The sequence below is a fragment of the Mandrillus leucophaeus genome, unplaced genomic scaffold (assembly GCF_000951045.1).
Source record: "Mandrillus leucophaeus isolate KB7577 unplaced genomic scaffold, Mleu.le_1.0 Scaffold216, whole genome shotgun sequence".
Taxonomy (NCBI): domain Eukaryota; kingdom Metazoa; phylum Chordata; class Mammalia; order Primates; family Cercopithecidae; genus Mandrillus; species Mandrillus leucophaeus.
In genome coordinates, this window is record NW_012102210.1 from 2,409,832 (window position 1) to 2,436,514 (window position 26,683).

Consider the following 26,683-nt stretch of genomic DNA (forward strand, 5'->3'; position numbering starts at 1 on the left):
GGAAGAGTGCTACGGGCTGGAGTGGTTGGGGAAAGCCTTTCGAGGGGTGCTGGAGCTCACAGGGAGGAGAAACGAGGGAGGCCCCAGCACAGACACAGCCCCACATGAGGCCCCAGCCCCTGCTCAGCAAGAACTCAGCTCTGGGAACCCCAGAGGGCTCCAAGTCCCCCAATAACTCTGTCTTCAGAACCCATACCCCACAAATCTGTGCTAGGTTTGCCCTGGCAAGTGGTTGGGATGGAGCGGCTGATGGTCCTTCAGGTGGGGCAGTGAGGACTGGACACGCAGAGAGCTCAGAGCTCTCAGAAAAAGCTGAGTGATTTTTTACTTTTTTTGAGACAGGGTTGTGCTCTGTCGCCCAGGCTGGAGTGCAGTGGTGCAATCATGGCTCACTGCAGCCTCAACCTCCTGGGCTCAAGCGATTCTCCCACCTCAGCCTCCCAGGTAGCTGGGACTACAAGTGTGCACCACCATGCCTGACTAATTTTTTTGTACTTCTTGTAGAGATGGGGTTTTGCCATGTTACTCAGGCTGAGAAGCTGATTCTTGGCCTGCAGAGGAAGGAAGTCCACCAGGACAATGATCTCCTTCACTCAAGCCTTTCCATTCAGGGCCACTCAGCATCCTTCCCTATGTAGCCTCCTCCTCTCACCCCACCCCTGAGTCTCAAAGAAGGGAAGGGGATTTTTGAGCTGCTAAGCCAAGCAGACCATCAGCTCCTCTCATCACAAGGAACAAGGAGGAGGTGACAGAGTCCTTTCTCCCACTCAGGAGAGCCTTTGGCCTTCACCCAGCAAGTCCCCAGAATCAGGGACCCCCCACTTGTCTGACTCACAAATGCCGTCTCTTGCTGGGCTGCAGGACAAGCTGGGTGGCAGGTCAGCAGTCTCTTGGTGAGCCATCTGAATAGGTCTGCAATGTCTGGCTTCTTGCTTTTGTGAAGACATAAGGATTTGGGAAAGAGATCTTGGGCATGAGATGGGACATCCCACTTCACAGCTATTTGGAGATGACTTGGTCTATGTGGGAGTGAAATAAATGAGGCCATTTCAGGACAACCCCAAATCCCTCCTTTAGAAGAATGGTGAATTAAATTGTGGTGTATGGTACAATGGGTAATATACAGCCGTGAACTGTTATTATACAGGATTTACTTAATGGCACTGGAAAGACGAGGAAAGTGGGTTTTACCAAAAGGTTATTGTATGTGAATTCTTCATTATATGTGAATGTTTTCTTTTTCATTAGAGATAAGATATTGCTATGCTGCCCAACGTGGCCATAAGTGATCCCCCCATCTCAGCCTCCTGAGTAGCTGGGATTACAGGGGCACACCACCTTGCCCAGCTGAATGGTTTTGGACTTTTTTAATTTTTAAACTTTTTTATTATTTATTTATTTATTTTTCTGGAGATGGAGTCTCACTCTGTCGCCCAGGCTGGAGTGCAGTGGCGTGATCTCAGCTCACTGCAACTTCTGCCTCCCAGATTCAAGCGATTCTCCTGCCTCAGCCTCTCAAGGAGCTGGGATTATAGGTGCCCATCACCATGCCAACTAATTTTTGTATTTTTTTAGTATTGACGGGGTTTCACCATGTTGGCCAGGCTGGTCTTGAACTCCTGATCTCAGGTGATCCACCTGCCTCGGCCTCCCAAAGTGTTGGGATTATAGGCGTGAGCCACTGCGCCTGGACTTTTCTTTTTTTAAATGGGGTCTTGCCATGTTGCCCAGGTTGGAGTGCACTGGCTGTTCACAGGTGCGATTATAGCATACTACAGACTCCAACACCTGGGCTCAAGTGATCCTCCCACCTCAGCCTCCTGAGTAGCTGGGACTACAGGTGTGCCCCGCTGTGCTCAGCTATGTGAATGTTGTTTGGTTTTCATTTTCTAATTATTTTTTCTTACCAGTTACATTAATGTATTGTGTAATGAATGAAATGACAGGGTTGTGAAGGGGCCCTTCACCCTCTGGAGTCAGCTATAGAAGGCCATCCTAGTGGGGATCCAGAGAGAGCCAGACATAGGCACAGGGGTGGGCCCAGGGGTGGGACAAGTGTGCAGAAGGTCCTGGCAGCTTGAGCGTCCACTCCGGCTCTGGCCCAGGGCCCTGACTGTGTCACTTGCCCCTGGCCTCCTCTGGGAAGCAGGGAGCCACATCTACCATATCCTCACACTCAGTCTCTGAACCTCCCCTACTGAGTAGCTGCTCTGGCCTCAAAGTACTGTGGAGACTCAGCGTGAGCCTAATGCCCCTGGCTTTGGGCACTGACAGGTCTTCAGGAGGAGCTGGACATGTGACACCAGTAAGGCCACAGAGAGGGAACAGCAGCGCCCCGGTAGCTGAGCAAGAGCTCAGGGGAGCAGGCACATGGGCGGGCCTTGCAGAGTCATTCATAGGCGCCTCCGCCAACTCCGACCCAGCCACGTTACTGAGCATGAGGAGCGGCCTTCTGAGCAGAGTGCTGGGCAACCGTGGCCCCACTCAAGACAGATGTCCTGCCTCGGCGCCCCCGGGGCACCACCTCACCTCCCTGCCTGCTCTCCATTACAGGGAGCACCGGGTTGTGCTCTGTCTACTGGAGCCTCTTTTCAGCCTGGAAAGCCTGTCCTGACTCCCTACCCACAGAAACCTGTCTCCCACATCCTTGCCCAGCCTGGCCCTCAGGTAAGCATCCACTTGCAATGCTGAGAGGGGTGGCCCGAAAGCAGCAGAGTCAAGAAGGAGCAGGGGAGGGAGTACTCACAGCAATGGAGACGGCACTGATGACAGCTCCCAGGTAGCCCTGGATGAACTTGGATACAGGTGAAGGCTGGAAAACAGAGGCAGAATTTCAGGCCTGCTGGGTGCCAAAAGCTCTCATACTTCCCCTTATAAGCTGTCCCAGCCAGCAAGAAGCATGCTGCCCACCAGCCTGGAAGGTGGGTGGAAGAGGCCCCTCAGGACCCAAAGGGATCAGGCCACCCTCAGCTCAGTTCCCAGTGCAGAAATATAAATCACCAGTAACCAGGGAGATGCTGAAGGGCCCACTTCACTCCTGCCCTATTCTAGAAAGGTCACTGGCAGACAATGCTGGCTGGAGGTGAAGAACAGCAAGGCTAACACGGACCATTGATGGCTGGGGCAAGCAGTCTCCACTTCAGAGGTTAAATGTTGCAAGGGGGCTGTTTGGCACCTGGAGCACTTTCTAGGTGGAAATGCCAGTGTCAAGGCTCTCACAGGCCTTGCCAGCCCATGGAACAACTGGGCTCCCATGTCAACAGATGATAGCTGCCCAATATCTCTACAGAGTAATATACCCCGAGTTCCAACATAGACAATTAGGAAAAAGCTGAGGAACTTGCCCTGTGCTACAACTGCAGGCTTACAGGTGTTTGGTTTAAGATAAATGGGAGTCATCCAAGCAGAGATGGCCATATGTGAAGCCTATGAGAGAGACTGGGGTGGAGGTTTAGATGTCAGGGGGCACCCACAGCATACCAAGCCTCTCAATTCCTACAGCCCAGGCCAGCTCCTAACTCCCCTCCTCTCCCCCAAGGTTAGCAAATGTTAGGACTCTCCTCTACCCCAAACCGACAGGCCCCCAAAGGGGACCTAGATGCATCCTGCCTTCTTTGCCTTTGAACTGAAGTGGGGGAGAGGTGGCCTTTGTAGCAAAGCAGGGGCCCAGCAGCTCTTCCTGGACAACAGAAGGGTGATCGGGCCTCCACCACAAGCTCTCCAAGGAGTGCAGGGGGCTTTGGGGAGGAGGTACCAGCCCTGGACCCTCCCCACTCAGGAGCAGCCCTTCAGCTTGTGGCCAGGAGTCGGGACCTGAGAGCACTGAGGCAGCTTCCAGAAAATTTGGAGGAAGCTTTAGGGGAATTTGGCCCCCAAGTAGCTGATATCATCATGATCCAAAACCCAAATGTAAGAGCTACCCAAGAAGAATCTTAAAGCCAGCCAAACTCATCCCTTGCACTGCTCCCATTTAATGGGCCTTCTTCACTTCATGTAAACAGCTCCTCCCCAGAGGGCTCCTGGCCCAGAAACTCCAGCTGACCTCAGCCGAGTAATGTCTGAGTCGGCCACCCACCTGAAGGGTTGGCATTTTAAATAAGATATCTAGAGGAGGGCCATGTTTAACCAAGAGGCAGCCACTGATGGTGGCATGTCACACTGTAGGGAGGATGACTGGGCCTCCCTATCCTGAACCCCACCACTTGGGAGAGGGCAGTGATGCTCACCTTGGTCGCATTGCGGTTTGCATAGTTGACACAGGCATTGTGGCTCTGGTTCAGCCACTGAAAGGCAATGATGAGAGAAGTCAGGGAAGGAGTGGTCACCTCCCTGGAAGCCAGGCCTGGACCCCAGGAGGTCACACATCCCCAGAAAGGCACAGCATGCGGTCTCTAGCTCACATGGTGCTGCCCATGCTGCCAGTTAGCATGACTGACGGTCCTGGTTTGCCCAGGGCTGTGCTGGTGTTAGCACTGAGCCCTGCCTCTCGGGAAGTCTCTTGGTTCCTGAATAGGGTCCTGCACACCCCAGCAGTCCACCTGATCCTGAGACAGTCACCTCTCTTGGAATGATGGCATTCACTGCCCCTGCAGACCCCATTGCCTTTGTCACACCATCTTTATTATATTACTTGCTGGACAAAAGTTGGCCTAGAATGACTGACAGCCCTGCACTTCTTTCAAAAATCTCCCAGTCCAGTGTCCTGCACCTCCAGTTCCCAGACAGAGGCCGGCAGGAGTTTTGTTCAGTGAAGACTGACATTTTCTCCTAGAAGACAGACAGGTTTTCCTTCCTGCCCCTCTTTCTCTGCACACATAAACACAGAGATACCCTCAACTGTTTTCATGGCATCACAACCCAGACTGTCTCCAAGAGCAGGGACCAGGATCTGTGATGCACTTCACCACCTCAGGTTAGGGGTGTATTGACCTTTCTCAGTAGATGTGGGGGAGGCTGATGTCAAAATGAGGCTATGGGCCTCAGGGTCACTGGCCTTGGGATGAGCAGCCAAGGGGCAGAGTGGGGGCCACCCCACTGACAAGCCAGCATGTTCCAGGCAGGGGCACGCAGCCCTCATCACCTCGGTCCAAAGGTTAGAGTGCCACATGTGGATTGAGACATGCTGGGCTGCTGGAGACCTCAGCAGGGCCAAAGTCCTGGTTTTCCTTCAGTGACTTCTGGGCTGGGGTTGTTTTGGGGTGGACTGACCCTACGCGGGGTCTGGATGGGGCAGGAGACACCAGGGCAGGGAGTTCTTAACCAGCACCTGTGTGGGCCCTTCCTTCAGGAGCCCTGTTTGCTGGGAGACTGTTACCTGCCAGAAGACAGTGGATGCCAGTGTCTGGTTGGGCAAGAGAAGACCGACTACCTATGAGCGAGAGAGAAGAAATGCTGAAAAAGGCAAAAGAAACATCCTATGCTTTTGCAAAGAAAAAATACACCACCACAAACGAGTGAGCTGGATCTATACAAACTGATGTGGTATGCCGTGTACACACAAACTGAGGTTCACTAAGGGAGAGGGTGTGCGATGGGAAAAAACCAAGTTGCAGAATTATATTACAGCATAATCTTATTTAAAGAAAAATCACCTTATCTATATAACCATATACACAAACACATGCATACACACATTATCTCCAAGCATGAAAAAACCTGTAGCGTGGATGTCTCTGGAGGTTGGGTTGCAGGTTACTTTTGCACAATCTTAAATATTTCTGTATTCTTCTTAACAATAGACATGTATTATTTCCACTATTAGGGGGGCAATAAAAACAAGCAAACAAAAGGAATACCATCGTTTCCACTCAGGTTACCTGACGCCTTCTCACCCTAGCCTTCCTGTAGGATTTTCGCGAGGATTAAACAAAAATCATTTCAAAGGCCTTAAGTGCTTTGTAAATACAAGTTGGGGGAATTTGTATCTGTTATCTGTGAATTTCCATGAAGCAAAAACCTATACCATGTTTAAGCAACTGAATGAAACACAGATTTCTAATATTTGTTGAATGAGTGAAGGAATGAATGAAGAGACGAACAAATATACACATATGGCTACGTATGGAAATACAGACGTGGATCCATTATTCCCAAAGCCCAAATATCACCTAAGACCTAGACTTGCTGACCGTTTTTTTTGGTTTAAGTCAAGATGAATGGTCTGATTTTGACACTGGCCAAGCCTTGGACTTCAGGGATCCCTGTGTATCTCTCCAGTTTACCTTTTGAGTGTTTGTGTGCAAAGTAACATCTACCAAGTCCCGCTGCATATGGGAAAAATGTGCACAACCATCCACATATTGACTTATTTATTATTCCTGTAGATAAAATGGCTCTTTGGCAAGAATTTCTGTAAGGAACAAGTATAAACACTCAATAATATGCAGTAAATCAAATTCTAGACATCCCCAGCAGCATTAGTAAATCATGTTTTAAACATTAAAATGTTTTAAAACAGCGAACACACACACACACACACACACACACACACACACAAAATCTATATTTATTGGCTCATATCAGTTTGAATAAAATTATATAATATAAAGCTATTCCATAGCTCCAATGAGGAATTATGAGATTTTTTTCCCCCAGAATGAGATCCCAACTTGATTTTTTTTTTCTTTGCAGTGGCAGCTTAGGGAACTAGAGTGAGAATCAGGGGAACTTGGGTCTTACATTCAGCTCCATCCCCGTGTGATCTCTGGCAGAAGATGATCCCCTTTGGGGCTCTAACTTTCTTACCTATGAAAGTGAAGGGGTTGACTTCAGTGTAAAATTCTACTTCCAAATTCTGGGTAGTTGGTGTCAAGTCAACAGAGACAGTCTTGTCTGTAATGGGATCCCATCTGCCAAGGACTATCCCAGAAAACTGAGGACCTCCTCCTAGTTGGGGCCCCCAGTTAGAAGCCAAACCAGAGGGAGGAAGCCGAGCCTAGCAGGGGTGGGGACAGGACGGGGGTGGGTGAAGAGTACATGTGCTCATATGTGTACACGTATGCATGGCTGACTGCCTCCTACCACCAGAGGAAGTTAATAAAGTTGTTCACTGTTTGGAGCCCAGCACGTCATCCCCTGATCTGGAGTCTACTGAACACGGTGTCTTATGGACTACATGTCTTCTCCTCTGAATCCCCACTTACCCCCCTTGAACTGTGCTTGGACCACCAGGAACATTGTAAAATACAGCCCAATGGAACTCACTGCATTTACCTGACAACTGCTGTCCAGGACACAGCCCGTGACACCACAGGGTTCCCTTTATAATCCACTTGGGGGAAGTATTTTCCAGTATCGGGATCAGAAGCTGTGCCTCTGAGTAACTGGTGTGCATGCGCCTTGCAGACACTGGGCCATTTAACTGAGTCTCTCTGCACCGTCCAGAAACTCAGGCCAGCTCTCCATAGCCACATTTGCCAAGTGTACAGACCCACACTGCCTGGATTCTGTGTCCAAACCTCACTTCTGGCTTCATTTTATCTTCCCTTCCCTTTGTCTCATTTTCATCTTCACTTCTTTTATCTTTAGTGGCAAGCATTTTTAAAAGTGACATCAAGTCTTTTCCAGAACAAACCAGAACTCTAAACTAAACTAGTATTTGGGCTATGTACCACACACATACACACTGCCCATGGCTCTGTGACCAGCGAGCTTTTTACTTTGTTAGACAATCCCCACTTCCCATCCCAATCTCCTGCCCTAACATGGGTCTGGGGTCCATGCTGGCACCTCTGACTGCTATAAGTCTCCTCACTCTTTCTTAAAGAGATGGATTGACTGATTGATTTTGCCAAGCATTTCACTTACCATAATCCTCATACTAACCCTGGGGATCAAACCAGAGATTACTTTTGATATTTTACGAACGAGACAACTGAGGCTTAGAGAAATTCAGTAATCTGTCCATAGCTTCACAGCAAGCTAGAGAATCAGGTCTCCTGGTTCCTGGCTTGGGGGCCCTGACTCTGATTTTAGGGTGCTCCTTCTCCAGCTCATCCCCCTGAGCACAGAAAGAGGGGGGATCCAGTCAGCACTCCACATCCATTTATGGGGAGCTGCTTCTACATACCAAGTTCCTTGCTGCTCCTAATGGAGAAAGTCAGAGGAAAGGAATGAGTACATGCGTGTGCATGCACACTCACACCACACACACACCACACACACTCCTTACCCACAATAAAAACAAAAACCAGACAAGAAAATGGAGGCTAACATCCTTTATAACACCTAGGCTTGAAAATGACAAGATGGTTTAATGAGGTATTTGGGTATGTGTAAAGTTGATAAATTTTAACATCCAAAGAGAAGTTCAGGAAGGGAGGGGTGAGTGTGTCCCGGCTATCTAACAAAGGCGGAGGTAGGAGTGAGCCGAGGGAGTGCAGACACAGGAGCAGGCACAGCCGAGACAGCGGAGAGACTGGTCTGACTGCAGAGGAGGTCTGGGAGCCCAGAAGGGAGTGTGGAGAGGCTGAGCTTAGAAGACAGGAGCACAGAGCTGCACCGGCCAAACAGAGCCTTAGGGGGCCATATGAGGCTAAGGCAGGGGAGCAGGGATCCTGCCCTCCAGGTCCTCACAGTCAGGCAGGGACCAAAAGCACGAGGATGCCAGCCCCATTCCCTATTAGGCAAAACGCAGCACCATCTGCACAATCCCAGGAGCAAGAGCAGATATTTTATAACTTCCTTTTTTCTTTTTAAGTCTAAATTAAAAATAAATGTTCCCTTCAGCTCTCAGATGTATATCTCTGGTGCAACCTGCCCACATTCCCTCCCGCTGCCCTTTCCAGAACATGGCAGGGGAAAGGAAGAAAGAGATGGATAGAGAGAGGGAGCCAGTCCACCCAGCTTCAATGCCAGTGGATTGCACCTCTTCCAAGAGGGAAACGATTCAGGCGTGGCCACGCAGACGGGTGGAGAGCGCCCAGAATGTGGCTGGTACCAAGGAAAGTGGAAGGAGAGGGAAACAGGAGCCAACAGCTAGGATTTCTAGCCCAGCCTCCACCCTATCGCGCTGCAGGACCTTGGCCAAATCACACATCCTATCTCTGCTCCCATTTATAGTTCATAACATGGCTGAAGTCCCCTCTGTCGCTCCAGCCCCCTGGCAGCTGTGCTCTCTGCACATCCGTCTGTACCTTTGCTGTTCCCCTTCCTCTTGGGTGTCCTACCACAGACCTAGTGATTAACGCTCAGGCTCTGGTCGTCAAATGCTGGTGCCAGCATTTACCAGCTATGTGACCACAGGCAAGTCACTGGAGCTCTTTGTGCCTCTGTTTCTTCGGCTGTTAAGTGAAGGACAATCCCAGTACCTCTCAGGATGGTTATGAGAGGAAGTAAGGTGTGGAGGAAATTCAGCTCAGCGTGCGGCCTGCAGCAAGCGCTCCCTGGATGCCGGTTGCCAGTGCCACTCCTCTCCTCCCATGTAGTTCTTTCCTGGACTTTGCTGGTTTCTTCCTCTGAGCTCCAAAGTCAGCATTACACCACTGAACATCATCTCATCTCCATCCGTCTTGGAATACAAGTCTTATCCCTCAGAGAACAGAGCTGCGGAAGGCAAAATTGGGGCTTTTCCCTCTTCCTCTGATGCCCCCCATGGCATTCAGCACAAAGCTGGGCTCACACCCCAGGCTGGAAGAACACTGCTCATCATTACATAATCATTGACCAGGGAAAGATCTCTGCTGGACTGGGACAATGCACTCCTGACTCCTTTTATTAAGTCCTAATTGCAGGGGGGTTGGGGTAGGAGACTGAGTCTTTGGTCCAGATTATTTTCCACTCCCTCTATCCATACCCTCGCCACAGCCTCATCACAGAAGGAATTTATTTCCTCACTTTTTGGCTCCGCTTGGTCATCTAACTTGCTCTGGCTGACAGCACATGGGAGGACGGACGTGGCAGTGCGTCAGTTCTGAGTCCTGGCTCAGAGACCTCATGCCTTCCTGCTTGCCCTCCTGAGCATCTAAGGTTGCCACAAGAAGACATCCCTGAAAAATCCCTGGTCCAAGGAGGAGGAGAGACAGGAGGGCACAGTCTATCCCAGGTCAGGTCACCTTCAGTTGACCATGGTGAGATGCAGAACTGCCTCAGTCAAGCTCTGCCTAGACCGGGCAAACCCTAGTCAACTGCAGATCCCTAAGAATGAATGCTTACAGGCATGGTGGCTCACACCTGTAAACCCAGCACTTTGGGAGGCCAAGGCAGGCAGATCACCTGAGGTCAGGAGTTCAAGACCAGCCTGGCCAATGTGGCAAAACCCCATCTCTAGTAAAAATGCAAAAACTAACTGAGGGTGGTGGCAGGTGACTGTAATCCCAGCTACTTGGGAGGCGGAGGCACAAGAACTGCTTAAACCCAGGAGGCGGAGGTTGCAGTGAGCCGAGATCGCACCACTGCACTCCAGCCTGGGCGACAGAGCCCAAAGAGTGAGATTATCTCAAAAAAAAAAAAAAAAGAATGCTCACAGATGCCACTGAAGTGTTGTGGATGTTTTCTACATGACACTATGGTAGCAACAGCTAGCTAATACATGGCTTACTACATATGCAGAGTGACTATGCTGTTCTTTCTAGTCCAAAATTCTGTACCATTATGAATATGCCTTGAATTAAGTCTTCACCAGGGATGTTGGTTCCTAAGCAGCCTTGCTTATCAAACCCACCCAACCCAGGGGCCATCAGCCCAACTCTAGGGATGCCCTGACAGGCCCAGGAAGAGGGGCAGTTTGTGCTTGAGCCTAGTCTCAAGACAGAGTAAGGAATGGGGCCAATGGCACCCATATGGTAACTTGCTACAAGAAAAATCACATCTTCACTTTGGGCCTCCTCCTTCAGAGTATTCTAACTGCTGCAGAGAGATGAGGTCTCAATCTGGGAGAGAGGCACCCCCAAATATCTCAATCTGCTTGGCCAGAAGTGGGACATGCACAGCTGAAGATAAAGGCAAGGAGGGGTAAGGCCACTGCCACAGTTCTGTGTACCATGATATCAGGGCTCAGAACTGAGCAAGCCCCCGCCCCTTGGCCACCTCCCATACAAAACTGACTCAAACTACAGGAGAAAGGTTTTTTTAAAAGCGTGGGAAATCTGGAGAGGAAATGAGGTATGCGTCAAAACAATTGGGCGGTAAAACTGAAGCCAGGGGAAGACTACGGGGTACAGAACTGTCCTGTTCGCCAAGATAACGGTGGAAATAATCGTCCCTCTCACCCTTCACCCCGTTTCTACTTGGCTAATCCCTCCTTCCTCATCCTTCAGGTTTTAGTTTAAGCATCACTTCCTCCAGGATGTCTCCTCTGACCCTCACAGTGAGGTAAGGTCTGTCACGCGCTCCCCGGCACCCTGCATGCCTTCTCTGTACCATTCCTCTCAGCAGCAAAAAAGTGTCTACCTCGAGAGCTTCCATAAGCTCAGAGGAGGCCCCTTGACACTGCCTCCCCACATACCCGGGAGCCTCCCAGGTAGAGCAAGTGTCTTTATATCTCATCCCTTTCCACCACAGACTCGCTCAACTCCATAAATGTCCCTCTTTGTTACTGACAGATCCACCATGGGCCCCAGTACCCCAATACCCAACAGATGTCCTGTTGTTTCCTTCTACTTTGTCTCCATCTTCTGATTTATGTGACTAATGATCTGAAAGTTATACTTCAGTGTATAAGGGGTGTTGCTACTTAAAGGATGCCAGCCAGTTAAAGAAAATCTCTCTGTCAAATGAATGTTTACCCCGGACCGGTCAATTCTAGCTTCACTGGAGCGACACCTCCTGTGTGGTGAGCTAGGTCAACATGGCTGGGGTCTGGTAATGCTGGAGGAAAGCCAGGGAGAACACTGGGATTGGGATTTAAATGTGCAAAAAAGCAGAGGAGGGATGAGGAGGCTTGGGAGATGTCAGGAGGGCCCTGGGACACACCCCTGGAGATGAAGTGGCCAACACCAGCATCTTCTGATACTTGGAGTCTCTAAGTCCATGTGATCACCTGTGCGTTAAAATGAAAGAGTGCAAAGTACAGAGTTCAAGCTCTTAATGTCTCAAGACAGAAATCGAGATTTAGACTTAACCTAAGGCCTCCAGATCCAATGACTAGGTGTTCGTGGTCTGCCCTCCTTAGCACCCTGGCTGGAAATGAGGCTTTTGGTCCCTGAGTTTTGAGAGTCCGACATGACAGGGAGGGGAGGGGAGGGGAGGGGAACAGCACTTTGGGGAGCTCAGGGCTGAGGGTGGCACAAATGCTCTCTGGGAGAGCCCCAGGCCCATGAGGGAAACCCAGGCCCTGGCATCTGAGGCATTCCACAGCAAACAAGGGAAGAGGGCACAGGAGCAGAGGGGAAATGGAGAGGGCAGGCAGGACGAGGGACGGACCACCAGGGCCAAGCCTGGCTCTGCCTCTCCCCGGCCACGTGCACGGAAGCGGTAGTGCTGTGCTCAGGGGAAACCTGGGAAGGGAGAGGCCGTGGATAAGAAGCCACCACGCTGGCGGGTTTTTTCTGGAAAGATACCTGAAGAAAGGGAGCGATGAACGGCAGAGCCTCAGGGACAGCCTCAGTGCACCGGCATAGCCGCGGTGCTTATGTATAAATTGGGATCTCTTTGCCACACACCGAAGGGGGAAAAAGTTCCCATCTTCAAATGTTAAGCTTAAAATAAGACACTACATGGTTGCCAGTGGATCTGTGAAATCTGCTGACTAAACTGGCACCAGCCTCTGGGAGAAAACCAGCTCGTTTCTCCTGAGCTCTGGGGGGTGAGCAGGGTAGGGCGAGGTGACTCCCGGGCAAAGTGGGAACAGCGTCGGGGTCAAGCCGGGGATGTGCACCTGGGCAGAAGGCAGCCTCACTGTGGTTTCCAGAAGCTTCTCAGTTGAGGCACCTGCCAGCCTTACTCGCCCCTTCCCTTCATCACTCAGGGACCCAGTTCCTAGCACATTCGCTGGCACCCTCGTTTCTATTTTGGTAAGCATTTTTAGTGGCTTCTGCATGCGTATATTTTCTTACCCACTCCATCAGACCAGGGGCTTTCCTAAGGTGTGGACTGGAACTTTCACTCCCCTTCAGACCAGGCATTTGCTTAAATGTTCAGTGCTACTAGGCGACAGCAGGGCCTTGGAGGAGCTGATGGGGCTGCAGAAAGCGCTGGAGCAGCCAGCATGCTCCCTCCACACAAGATGAGGCAGTGGCCCAGGGGTGGGGAGGAATGGGGACGGACCACGTTGCTTGTCCATGTGAAAGTGCCAAGGTGGAAGGCCACAGGTTCTTCAAATCCAGTGGTTCCTGTGGAGACCCAGCCTCTGGCTTGACTGTTCTGAACCCCAGGATACAGATATTTGGGGCTAGGAAGTGGGGATAGGTGAGCATCGTCATTTCGGTTCTGGCTGCCTCGTAGAGCTGCTGGGAGGTATCCCAGGCCATGCTCCCCATTTTCCCTCCATCAAGTATTCACACAGGATCTTGGAGGCCAGGGCATCCTCTTCTCACACCACATGCGTGTATTCATAGAGGGATGTTTGCTCCAGCCTGGGAGAGGATCGGTCCTGATAGGACATTCACACATCTGCTTCAGCAGTGAACCCCTGAATGGCATGCGAGTGGATCAGCATCCAAGTCCCCCACCTGCCTACAGGGCCATAGTGACCCTGCAATGATGGGCTTGTCTTGGGTAGGGTGAGGAGAGAGTGGAAACGCATGGGGTGACCCTCAGTAACCCGTTGTGAATCGAAGACAGTGATGGCATCTACTGGGTTAGCCAGTTCTTCCCACTTGATGGCAGCTGGTAATTGTGTAAGACTCCATTTGGCTTCTCAGGGAAAAATGAGCCCCACATTCAACTTTTGCCATTTCAAATATCCACTTACCCAGTTTAACAAAGAGATGATACCACTAAATGGTATATCTTTTAAAGTGTTGATGGAATATTTATAGAAGTTATTATGGCATTCTTGTTTGCCTACCTATCACCATTCTTCCCTTCTTTCTTACTAATAGAATCCTTATATAATTGGGGATCAACTATATACCCAGCTAAATTCTAAATGAAATGTAAGCAGAACTGTTGCATGGAAATTCCAAAAAGGCTCCTTAAAGAGAGGCTGTATCTTAAAGATAAATGTATTTCAGTTGGGAGATACAGCCTACTATTCTTCTTTTCTTTCTCCTCTCTGGAATGTGAATGTGATGGCTGGAACTCCAGCAGCCATCTCGGGCTATGGGGTGACTTTTTACAATAGAAGCCAGTACTGAAAATGGAAGTCTGGGTTCCTGATGATACTGTGGAGGTCCTGCCTATCTCCAAACTTCTTTGACATGAGAGAGAAATAAACTATTTTGTTTAAGCCACTGTTATTTTGGACTTTGTTACATGCAGATGACCCTGATCCTAAGTGGCATATTCAGATACCATGCTACAAAGAAAACCACAATAAATCCCAACTGGCAAAATTGTAGAGGTCACTCTCTCTGAAAATAAGACAAGCTAGAACATAACAAAAGAACACATTTTTTAAAACCCAACCACTTAGAATTTAAAATGTGTTCTTCTAATTGACTAAAGAGGATTTGAAATTATAATTTCAAGCTTATTTAGAAAATAACAACATAAGATCACTATATATGAAAACATATCAGATATAGCCATGTTTTAGATATATTCAGAGGCAAATTCACAGCACTAAACACTTTCATTAGAAGGAAAATAAATAAACTAAGCATTCAAGGCAAAAAGTAAGAAAACCAACCACAAACAAAGAAAAGAGGGAAAAAAGGATATTATAAAAACAAAAGCATAAATGAATACTTAGAATATAGAATTGATAAATACATCCAAGAGCTGATTCCAAGACATAGCTTTCACAAATCTAGTTATTTTATCTTTATTTAATTTATGTATTCATTTTGAGACAGGGTCTCACTGCGCCACCCCGGCTGAAGTGCAGTGGCACAATCAAAACTCACTGGAGCCTCAAACTCCTCAGCTCAAGTAATCCTCCCACCTCAGCCTCCCGAGTAACGCAGACCACAGGCGCACACCACCATGCCTGGCTAATTTTTTAACTTTTTTGTAGAGATGAGATCTCCCTATGTTGCCCAGACTGGTCTCAGACTCCTGGGCTCAAGCAATCCTCCCACCTTGGCCTCCCAAACTACTGGGATTACTCCTGGCCTCAGTTATTTTAATAAAGGAGATGGAGGTGAGGAGTGGAAAAAGACTCAAAATCAATCAAAAGATAGATCATTATATTTAAAGACATCAATATTTAAAAGTTTTCTATAACAAAGACACCAGAGAATAAGGGATAAACAGCTGGAGAAGAGACTTGCCATATATATAACCCAAAGGATTAATGTCCAAAATATATAAAGAGCTCTTACAAATCAACTAGAAAAATATGGCCCATGGAAGAATGGACAAAGAGTGTGAACAGGTAATTCAGAGAAGAGGGAATACAAATCGCCAATAAATAAATTTAAAAAGCACCAACATCTTTTCGGTGTTTATGGAAATAAAAATTAAAAGCATAATGAGAACCTACCCCTTCCCCCATCAGCCTGGCAAAAACATTAAAAAGATGAATGAATACTAGTGTTACAAAAGCATGGGGAAATATAGTCTTTTTGAAGGGAAATTCAGCCATATCTATTAAAGATGTAAATGTGTGTAGCTTTTTAAGCAGCAAATTCACTTTCTGGAAGTGCCCTTTAGAAACCCTTATCCTTGTGCAAAAATGGCTTTACAAAGATTTTTCATAGCACAATCGTTTCTAACAGCAAATAATCGGAAATAACCACAACCCATCACACTGGAAGAGACGGTGCCATTCAGCAGAGAAAACAAACAAATAAATAAATGAAGCCAATCGTTATGGAGGCAAACTGCTAAGTGTCATAAGCTAACCATAGATACATACGTATATTGTTATCTTTTTAATGGAAAAATCCACAAAACAAAAAAAATTTTAAATGACTTAAATGTATGCAGATATCTAGAAAAAGCCTAGAGGCACACACCAAACTTCCTACAGGGGTTACTCTGGGCAGAAATTCGGGGTTGAGGAGCATCACAAGGACCTCTACTTTTGTTTGTATTGTTTAAATTCCGAGCCGAGAGAACATTCATGTATTACTTGTATAACTTTAAAAATATTCTTTATAAAACATTCTTGGTGGTATTTTTGAATCCCAAAGAACATATTCATGTATTACTTGTATAATTTTATAAAATATACAGAGAAGATTTTTTTTTAAATCCTAGGAGATATTTCTGAACTCCAAAGATAAAGAGAAAAAATACCAAACGATTCCAGGGGAAGGGGGAAGTTTACCTAGAAAGGAAAAGAAAATCAGGCCAACTATTGTTCATGTATGAAAGGGAAAAAAAAGATCTCCAGATATGCAAAGATTCAGAAAGGCATATTGCCCCTGTATTCTGAATATTGTTCAAAAAGGTATTCTAGCCAAACAACATACACACACACACACACACACACACACACACACACACACAGCCTAAATAATTGTTAAGTATAATACAGGTGTTAAGAAAGGCTTTATAAATCTGATGACATTCCAGATGATTTCCAAAAACTTGGCAGGTGTGTGGAGGGAGGTAAAATGATCAAGTAGAGAGTAGAGTGAAATTACACGCTACAAGTCTCTTCCTATGTGGGTAGCGTTAGGGAAGTCATACTTATTATTTGACTCTTGATTATAAAGTATATATAATGTAACCTCTCTGTACTATAAAATATTACAGATGAATGGTAAGTAGAGAAAATTAGGATGTTCCCCTTCTAAACTAAAGAAACTAAAGGACCTTTTCTCTACTATAAATCAGGAAAAGAAGTGGAAACAAAAACAAAGCTTAATAAAAAGCTAACAGCAACAACAAAACCCATTTGACAGCTGGGCTATGCGGTCATAATTATCAGTGGCAGAATAAATACAAAAGGGCTCCATTTCTCATTAAAATTAAAGGCAGTGTTTCTCAAACTGGGTTAAATGTAAGTAGCCTTTTTATGCAGCAAAAGTAGAATTCAGCTATATTTTGTCCAAAGAGTTGTGCAACACAAAATAGCACAGAAATTAAATGACTCTGACATAAAGGTATAGGCAATGATACATAATACAAGTCAATTAAGCAAAACAGGAATAAAAAATATTAAGAGAAGTAAAATTCAAGGCAAGAATAATCAATGAAGCAGGGATATTTTGTGTGTGTGTGTGTATTTGAGAGACACAGATGATATCAAGAAGACAAAACTGTCTGAACACACCAAACACCATTGCATCGAAATCTATAAAACAACTGCAAGAAATGCAAAGAAATGAAACACACACTCACACATACACACAATTATGGTGGGAAATTTATAAACCTTTTTCAGAATATTTCAGAACAATGTAGTAGTTTCAGGGCAACAACATAAAAATAGAGATGTGAATAATACCTCTCTTGATATATTTATATATTTTTAAATATATGTATAAAATGAAATCTTCCAAGGATACAGAAAAGTCTAGAGGATAACGAGCATCCATATATGTCCAATCTTATTTCGTCAATTTTTTTGTGAAGATGTTTTTAAGAGATGAAACACTATAAATGCAAACGAAGCACCCCCTGTTCTCCTGCTAAATTTCATTGCTTTCTCTCCCCAGAGGTAAACAGTATCACGAAGCCGGTTCTAATTGTTCCCATGAATGTTTTTAAGGATGCATTAAAAATGTACTCATAAACTATATATAATATTGCTTTGCATATCTTTTAACATTATATAAATGACAGAGAGCATTACTACTCTGCTACTATTTTTTCATTCAACATTGTTTTTGAAATTTATCCATATTCATAAATGTCGCCCTTGCTCATTGTTTTCTTTCCTGTGTTAAGTATTCCACTGCGTGACTAAGCCATGACTGATTCATTTTCTTGTTGATGGAATTTCAGCAGTTTCCAATTTTTTGCTATCATAAACATTGCTGCAAATATTTTCTTTTCATATTTAAATGTCCTTTTGTGTATAAGGTGATGTAGAGATCTGATTTTCTTTCTTTTCCACATAGGTAGCCAGCTGTCTCAGCACCATATTATCAGATGGTTTGTTCTTCTTCTCCACTGATTTGTAATGCCACCTTAGTCAAATCTTAAGTTTCCATATAGGCATGTCTCCAGGTTCTGCGTTCTGTTTCATTGACATATTTGCTTATCACTGTATCAAAACCAAGTTGTCTTATAATATTTGGTAGGGTGAGTCCTCTCCCACCACCTCATTCTTGAAAATTGTCTTCGCTATTCTTATCCCTTAGCTTGTATTCATGTAACTTTTCATAGGAACCTGTCAAGTTCCATAACAAATCCTGCTGAGATTATGACTGAAATTACATTGAATATAGATTTTAATTTGAAGAAAACAAAATGATACAGCTCTCTACTTCTTTAGATCTCCAATGTCCTTCAATAAAGTTGTATAGGTTTCTCTGTAAAGGTCTTGAATATTGTTTCTTGAATTTATTTTTATATCCCTTATTGTCTAAAATACTATTGTAAATGACATCTTTTACAAAAATCATATTCTAGATGTTTGTTTTAGGTTTACAGGCATACAAATTTTTTGTATACTTGTCTTACATCCAGAAATCTTTTAAAATAGTTCCAATAGTTTGTTTATTCTCATAAATGTTTTTCTTTCTTTCTTTCCAACTCTATAAACAATAATAACTGTTTATTTTTTCATGTCTTACTGCACTTGCTAGTCTTCCAGGAAAATGTTAGATAGAAGCAACATTATCAGGCATTCTTACCCTGTCCTACATATCAAGAATTTACCTTTGTTTCATCTTTAAGACAGGTGCCTGCTATGGTTGGTTTAAATAAATTTTATAGACACTATCAAGTTAAGAAAGTTCCTTCTAGACCTAATCTGTTCTGTTTTTATCATAATAATTATTACTGTAAATTGAGTTATGTTTTATTTTATCAAATACTTTTTCTGTATCTACTGGGAAAATCATGTTTCTTCTTCAGTTTCTTAGTGTGATGAACTAATATTAATATATTCTCTAATGTTGTATTTGGTAAAAAGCATTTTGTTATGTTGTACTTTGATGCATTGCTGGATTCAGTTTGTTATTATTTTATTTCATAATCTTTACATGTAATTTCATAAGTGATATTGGCTTATACTTTTTCAGTCTTATATTTACTTCGGTATTGGTCTCAAAGTGCCTCATTAAATAAACTGGGAAGATTTCCTTTTTTTCCTCTCTCTTTTTTGTTTTTTTCAATGGAGACGAGGTCTTGCTATGTTGCCCAGGCTGGTCTCAAACTCCTGGCCTCAAGTGATTCCCCTGCCTTGGCCTCTCAAAGTGCTGGGATAAGAGGCGTGAGCCACTATGCCTGGCACTTTTTTCTCTTTTGAAAGCTTTATAAAATTGAGGTCAGCTATTCCTTTGGGTACAGTCACCTGTAAGATCAGAGCCCAGTGATAATTTTTGGTTTGTTTGTTCTGTGGTATAAATATTTTAAACTGCAAATTAAATTTCCTTTTATTTATAGGTATATTCAGATTTTAAGGCCAGGTGTGACAGCTCATGCCTGTAATCCCAACGCTTTGGGAGGCTGAGGCAGGAGGGATCACTTGAGTCCAGGAATTTCAGGCTGCAGTGGGCCATGATCGCATCACTGCACTCCAGCCGGGGAGACGGAGTGATATCTTGTCTCCAAAAAAGGAAAAGAAAAAAAAAGAAAAAGACTCTATATTTCGTCTTTCTAGGTAGTTTTGGTAAGCTGTAATTTCCCAGAAATGTATTCATTTCTTCTAAGTCTTTAAATGTATTGCCTTGAGTTGTTCAATGCATTCAGATCTTTTATTCTGCTACTGCATCTATAATTATTGTACTTGTTATAGCTAATGCTGTTTATTTGTATCTTCTCTCTTTCGTCTTGATCAATCTTTCTAGAAATGTCTATTTAATTAGTCCTTCCATAGAACCTAGGAATTTACCCTCAAGATATATTCCAACAATATCATAAGATTATCATTTTGGCATTATTCATGATGGCAAAGTATTACAAATAATCTAATGTAAGAAATTATCTAAATAAATCATGGTACTTCTACTTAGGAGAATACTATACAGCTGTAAAAATGTAATAATGAGGAAGATCTCTATAAATCGATATACAGTGATTTTCAAGATATATCAAGTAGAAGAGCTGGGGCAGTGGCTCATGCCTGTAATCCCAACACTTCGGGAGGCTGAGGTGAGTGGATCACTTGAGGTCAGGAGTTCAAGACTAGCCTGGCCAACATGGCGAAACCCCATCTCTACTAAAAATACAAAAATCAGCCAGGCGTCGAGGCATACACCTGTAATCCCAGCTATTCAGAAGGCTGAGGCAAGAGAATCGCTTCAACCTGGCATGAGAGGCTGCAGTGAGCAGAGATCATGCCATTGTGCTCCAGCCTGGGCGACAGACGGAGTGAGACTCTGTCTAAAACAAACAAGCAAACAAACAAACAAACCCACAAAAAACAGATATATCGAGCAAAAAAAACCATTGTGCAAAAGGGTGTACAGATACTTCTCAACTTATGATGTGGTTACACCTGATAAACCCATCATAAACTGAACATATCATAAGTTGAAAATGGGCATTTTGTTGACGTGATGGGATGTGAAACACAGAATGCAATATTCAAAAAAACACTGGCAACAGAGTACATTGTAGTATGGGTTGTTTACTCCTGTGATCACATGGCTGACTGGGAACTGCACTGCCCAGCATGGTTAAAGTATCAATCACATATCTCTAGCCTAGGAAAGGATCAAAATTCAAAATTGCAAGTACTGTTTTCAGTGAATGTATACTGCTGTCACATATCATACAAATAATTGTAAGTTGAACCATCGTAAGTTAGACACATCTGTATATAGTATACTACATTTTATATAAGAAAAAAGGGGGAAAGCAGATATTTGTATCTGTTTATTCTCACACAAAAAAAATAAGGAGAAGTTGTTTACCTACAGAGGATAGGTGAGGAGGAGGTAGCAGGGATAGGAAGGGGAGTGGAACTTTTATGAGTACATCTTTTTAAACAGCTTGGACTTTTAAACTATTCCTATCTCCTAAATATCAAAAAATAAATTAGTAAGAATGGAGAAACAACTGAAATGGAATGCCAACAGAAATCAGTTAAACCTATAACTGTACATCAAGTAGATAACATAAACACATAAGAAAAAAATTAATTCAAGAAACTTTTGAACATGGTACTCTGACTGTGTACTCTCAACAGGATACTTTCTAAGACAAAAAGAACTTCAAAGAAATCTTGGGCTTTAGTTAGTAGTATTTTGAGAGTGATATTGATGTAGCAATTCTGAAAACTCTTATTTGTATGTATAAGATTTTGCAAGTGAGTAAATATACTGTTGGAATCTCATTAGGAGAAGGGAGATTCAAATATGAAATGGGAGAACAAATGAACACTGAGATGTTTGATGGGAATTACAGGTATCAGTATAAACTCATGAATTTTTAAAAGTTGTATCTCCTAGCTCTGTCCCCTAAGAATATCGAGAAGCAATGACACTCCAGTAAAAATGAGTACACCCAAAATCAAGATCTTGGTTTCTAAGTATCATTTCCTTCTAAAAGGAAATAGGGCTCCTCGGAGAAATCAATTATTCTAGGATGGGGGCGAAGAAAGTACTGTACAGACAAATCTACTGTAATCTCAGCACTTTAGGAGGCTGAGGTGGGAAGATTGCTTTCAGTCAGGAGTTCAAGACAAGCCTGGGCAACATGATGAGACTCCATCTCTACAAAAAAATGTTTGAGAAGTTAGCTGGGCATCGTGGCACATGCCTGTTGTCCTAGGTACTTGGGAGGCTGAGGCAAGAGGATCACTTTAGCCCAGGAGTTTGAGGCTCCAGTGAGCCAGGATCCTGCCACTGCACTCCAGCCTGGGTGACAGAGTGAGACAAAATAAAAGAAAAAAGAAAGAAAAAGGAAGGAATGAAGACAAAAAATGAAGAAAAGGAAAGAGGAAAGGAGAAAGGAAAAGAAAAGAAAAAGAGAAAGAGAAAAGAAAAGATGAACCTAGAATATCCTGTTGTGTCAGAGAGTACTGAAGCTCTCAAAGACTGAGGGGGCATGTCAAATAGAGAAACTGCTTTAAGGTTGGGTCAAAAGTGGCCCAATTTGCATATCAAAATAAATAATGACAGGAGTAAATTTTTACCCCTGAATTTAAAAAAACCAAAAAACACAAAGACCGTATTAACAGTATCTAAATACTGTTAGTTTTAAGAAAATATTAAAGGAAGAGGCAGAAGGGAAACTCAAGAGGATGCCAACTAATTAACACAGAAGGAATAATATCTATGATATCTATAGGAAAATTTGAGACTACGCAAATATTCTGTTCTCAATTAGTTTTTCCCCAATAGTTTTAACACCTGTTGGTCATTCTTGTCTGCTTCCAGTTTTAGACTAATGTGAAAAATGCTACTACAAACATTCACATACAGATCTTTGTGTAAATAAACACATTCATTTATCTTGGATAAATACCTAAAAGTAGGGTTATTTGGTCATATTGTAAGTGCATCTTTAGCTTTATAAGAAACTGCAATACAGTTTACACACCACCTGCTCCAACCCAGGATCCATTCTCGGATCACACATTGCATTTATTATAGTTGTTACCTGCTTTTAGCTTCCCAGGTCTGTATCCAAGAGGAATGAGGGCATATATCCACTAAAAGACTTGTACAAGCATGTTCAAAACAGCACTATTTGTTGTAAACCCAAAACTAGAAAAACCCAAATGTTCACCAACAGTATGAATAAAGAAACTCTGAAAATTTATGACAATGGAATATTATACAGCAATGAGAAAAGAACAAACGAATGTTACAGACAATATGAGCAAATCTCACAATGTGGAGTAAAAGAAGTCACACACAAAAAAGCACATGTTGATGATTCCATTTATATAAAGTTCAATAACAAGCAAAACTAAAATATAAAAGTCACAAAAGTGATTTCCTGTGGGGGTGGTGATTGGGAAGGACACATGTGAGGTTTCTGAGATGCTGATGATGCTCTGAATCTTTAAGTGAGCTGGCTGAAGTAGCTCAGTTGGGAGGGTGTCAAACTGTTCCTTACCTAAGTGATATTTACTGAATATGCCTGCTTTTTTTTTTTTTTGAGATGGGGTCTCGCTCTGTTGCCCAGGCTGAAGTGCAGTGGCACCATCTCAGCTCGCTGCAAACTCCACCTCCCAGGTTCATGCCATTCTCCTGCCTCAGCCTCTCGAGTAGCTGGGACTACAGGCACCCACCACCACACCCAGCTAATTTTTTGTATTTTTAGTAGAGACGGAGTTTCACCATGTTAGCCAGGATGGTCTTGATCTCCTGACCTCGTGATCCGCCTGCCTCGGCCTCCCAAAGTGCTGGGATTACAGGCGTGAACCACTGCGCCCAGCCCTGGATATGCTTGCTTTTTGAAAATTTACCAAGCTGTACATTTATGATGAATGAACCTTTCTGTATGTTTTATTCCAATAAAAATAAAGAGTAAACATAATCCTGATTATAAAACTGAGCAAAAAGAATGCTGAAAATTCTTTCTGAATTAATTTTAAACTTTGATTTTTCAGAAGGCATGCTTCCACTCCTACTTCCCAAGTTCTTTGAGAAAACTTCCCTATGACTAGCAGGTGCTAATGACAACAGTGGGGACAGAAAACGTGCAGGGAAGAAGGCAATTTTCGACTCCACGCTGGATTTAAGTCATCAGGCTTTTTATGAAAAGAGCTTTGCCAATCGGCATCAAGAGATGCGGTAAGAAATACATATCATTTTATTTGGTAATCTCTCTCCAGGAATTGATTTTATCCTAAATCAACAACTCAATTATCTGTGAGCAATAACATAAAGTTAGACATTTAAAATTATTTTTTAGAAAAAGAAATCCTTTGAAGATAACACTTACAATTGGCGTCCCAAAAGGAATGTAACCTGTGAATGAGAAGAAAAGAGGCAGGCCTTATAATCTACCCACATCTCACCTGAGATACCCAGGAGCCTCCGGGTTAGGTCTTAGGCCATCAGTGGCCCTAATGAAGGGGTTCAGGTCAGTTAGGCGGGAGGCATCCCCAATCTCATAGACCCTTTCCCCATTCAGCCCTTGCCGGGGTTGTGTCCCCAGTCTCCTCTTCTCTGCTCCCCTGTGGCCAGGCAGCTTTCACTCTCTCCTGGAACCCAGAGGCCTGTTCCTGCAGGCAGGGCTGCCCATGGCCTGGGGCATCACTGCTTCACACTTGGTGATCCTCCTACGACTTCCTGCGAGGCACGACACACCCTGCCCACGCTCACTACATGAGGCTGAACATCCTCCAAGGACCCCAGAATGTCTTCCTTCTTCCCTCAGCTTGTCTTTCTAACACAGGCCCTTATTTTCCCGGCCGGCATCATGACCATTTCTGGAAAGAAAATTCCCTCCCCACCTAAGCCATGCACCTCTAAGTGCCAGAGCTTCTTAAATCTGTGGCATCCCCAGTGGCGCAGTAGGGAGCTGGGGTGAAGCGCAGCCAGGCCCTGGGTACAGCCTCCTCGCTGCTCTCAGCCCTTGGGCGAGGCTCCCTCCACAGCCCCAACTGCTGTCAGTGGATAGCCTCTTGTCCCCAACCTCTAACCATGGCAGCCGGTGAGCAGTGGCTGGACAGCAGGATCGGGCTTATTGACTTGCATCTAAAGTGAAGCTTTGCTCCTGAGTGCGCATAATCACACACACACATGAGCCATGGCTCTCCTACCCACTTCTCTCTGGGGAAGAGAACCAGAGTTTGATCGGGGCCTCAGAGGAATGCATGACTCAAAAAGGTCAAGAATTACAAAAGAAGCCAGGCTCAGGGTGAGAGCCTGCTGTGCCGGGTGCAGGGACTGGGGAGCATCTACAACCACAACTGTAAGACGCTCAGAGCCCTTCCCAGCACTTTGGGAGGCCAAAGCAGGCGCATCACTTGAGGTCAGGAGTTCAAGACCACGCTGGCCAACATGGTGAAAGCCCATCTCTATGAAAAAATACAAAAATTAGCCAGGCGTGGTAGTGTTTGCCTGCAGTCCCAGCTACTCGGGAGGCTGAGGCAGGAGAATTGCTTAAATCTGGGAGGTGGAGGTTGCAATGACAGAGATCACGCCACTGCACTCCAGCTTGGGCAACAGAGTGAGACTCTGTCTCAAATAAAAAGAAAAAAAAAATGCTCAGAGCCTTGAAGTTTTTCATGACAAAGCAAGGGGGCCACAGGGCACTTAACGCCCCAGTTTACATAATGACATCACATGTCCACCTACTCCCTGGTTGTTTATTTTCTTGCTCCCAATGAGGTCAGCCTCTCTGGGGGTGGGGACCCTGACTGACCCATTTGACTTAGACCGCCTTTCTCCAGCCCTCTGAGGCCCTCCCAAGGCAACAGCAGCAGTGCCCTCCCACCCCACCCTCATAACTCAAGGTGGGTGACCCCATTGCACTGAGAAATGGCAACGAGGAGGCGTCAGCACACCTGTGAGTGTGACTCTGCAGAGACTCTCAGAACTGTTGGGGGGGATCAGCATGTCAGCCTAGCTTGTGTACCTGCTAGTGCTTTCTAAGCCCTAAAGCCCACATAGACACAGCTACCCCTTCAGTGACCACTGGGACTTCCTGGAGCAGGGATCTTGTATTCCCCTCTGCCCCCTGGTCTCCACAGAACAGGAATCCCACCTTCTGTATGTGCACAGCAGTGCAGTAACAGTGCATCCATTCTGAAAGAAGGGCTAATTGCAGGATCAGAGAATAGAGAATTAAGCTGGAGATTGACTACCTAAAAGGGGCAGGGCAGGGAGCAGGACTTGGAAGGAAACAGCAGGCCACACACTGGTAAGACAGGGGGAATGACTTGTAGAAGTCAGGGCTTGCTTAGAGGAGGCATCACTGACGCTGTCCTAATGAGTGCTGAGTGATGTGGAGTGGGCTACCAGATTTGCCTGTGGAAGGCCCAGCTCCACCCCAACTGCTCAGGCAGAAAAGCCAGGCAAGCTCCATAGAGGATTCTGAGGCCTGGCCCCCGTCTTGTACAGGTGAGCTGAGGTGAACGTATAGGTGCAAATATGGCCACGATTGTGACAGGCTCTGTCCCCTCCTTAGGCCAAAACATCTGGACGCTCCTGGAGCTGTGACTGGAGTAAGCACCCCAGTGACCAGAACCAGAAGGGCCCCAGGAGCTTACCTGACATTCTAAAGGGCATGAAGATCTTCTCATTGGTGTCCGGGTGTAGAATAGCCTGGAAAAAGCAGGAACAGAGAATGGGGTGGGGACAAGGGTGCAGGGAGGGGGAACAGGGAAGGGGAAGGGAGGACGGAGACAAGCAGAGGCATTAGGAGAGGAAGAAGGCAAGAGGACAACTTCTCTGGGAAGATTCAGACACCAGTGGCTGTAAGTTGCCTTGTGGCTAGTTAGGCCTTTCCACCACTCGAGGCAAGAGAATACCAAACCATGGGCCATAAACAGATAGCACCCCTTCTCCTAACTTACCCTAAAAGCTGAATGCAGTGGAAGGCAAAAGTCCATGGGGAATGGGATAGTGTCTACCTTGCAGGCCCTCTACCCCCATGCCTGGCACATGGTAGGCACATA

The 26,683-nt window shown here is 45.2% G+C and overlaps 1 protein-coding gene across 1 annotated transcript in view; it reads right to left on the reverse strand.

Annotated features, from left to right (window-relative positions):
• Positions 1-26,683, reverse strand: part of SFXN5 (sideroflexin 5) — a 130,817-nt gene that overhangs the window by 53,500 nt on the left and 50,634 nt on the right. Inside the window, exons 5-9 of the mRNA XM_011980676.1 lie at positions 26,276-26,330; positions 24,001-24,026; positions 5,315-5,368; positions 4,227-4,283; positions 2,747-2,812 (exon numbers count right to left, since the gene is read on the reverse strand). Of these exons, the coding sequence (XP_011836066.1) occupies positions 2,747-2,812; positions 4,227-4,283; positions 5,315-5,368; positions 24,001-24,026; positions 26,276-26,330 (258 nt within the window). The remainder of the gene's footprint in view (positions 1-2,746; positions 2,813-4,226; positions 4,284-5,314; positions 5,369-24,000; positions 24,027-26,275; positions 26,331-26,683) is intronic.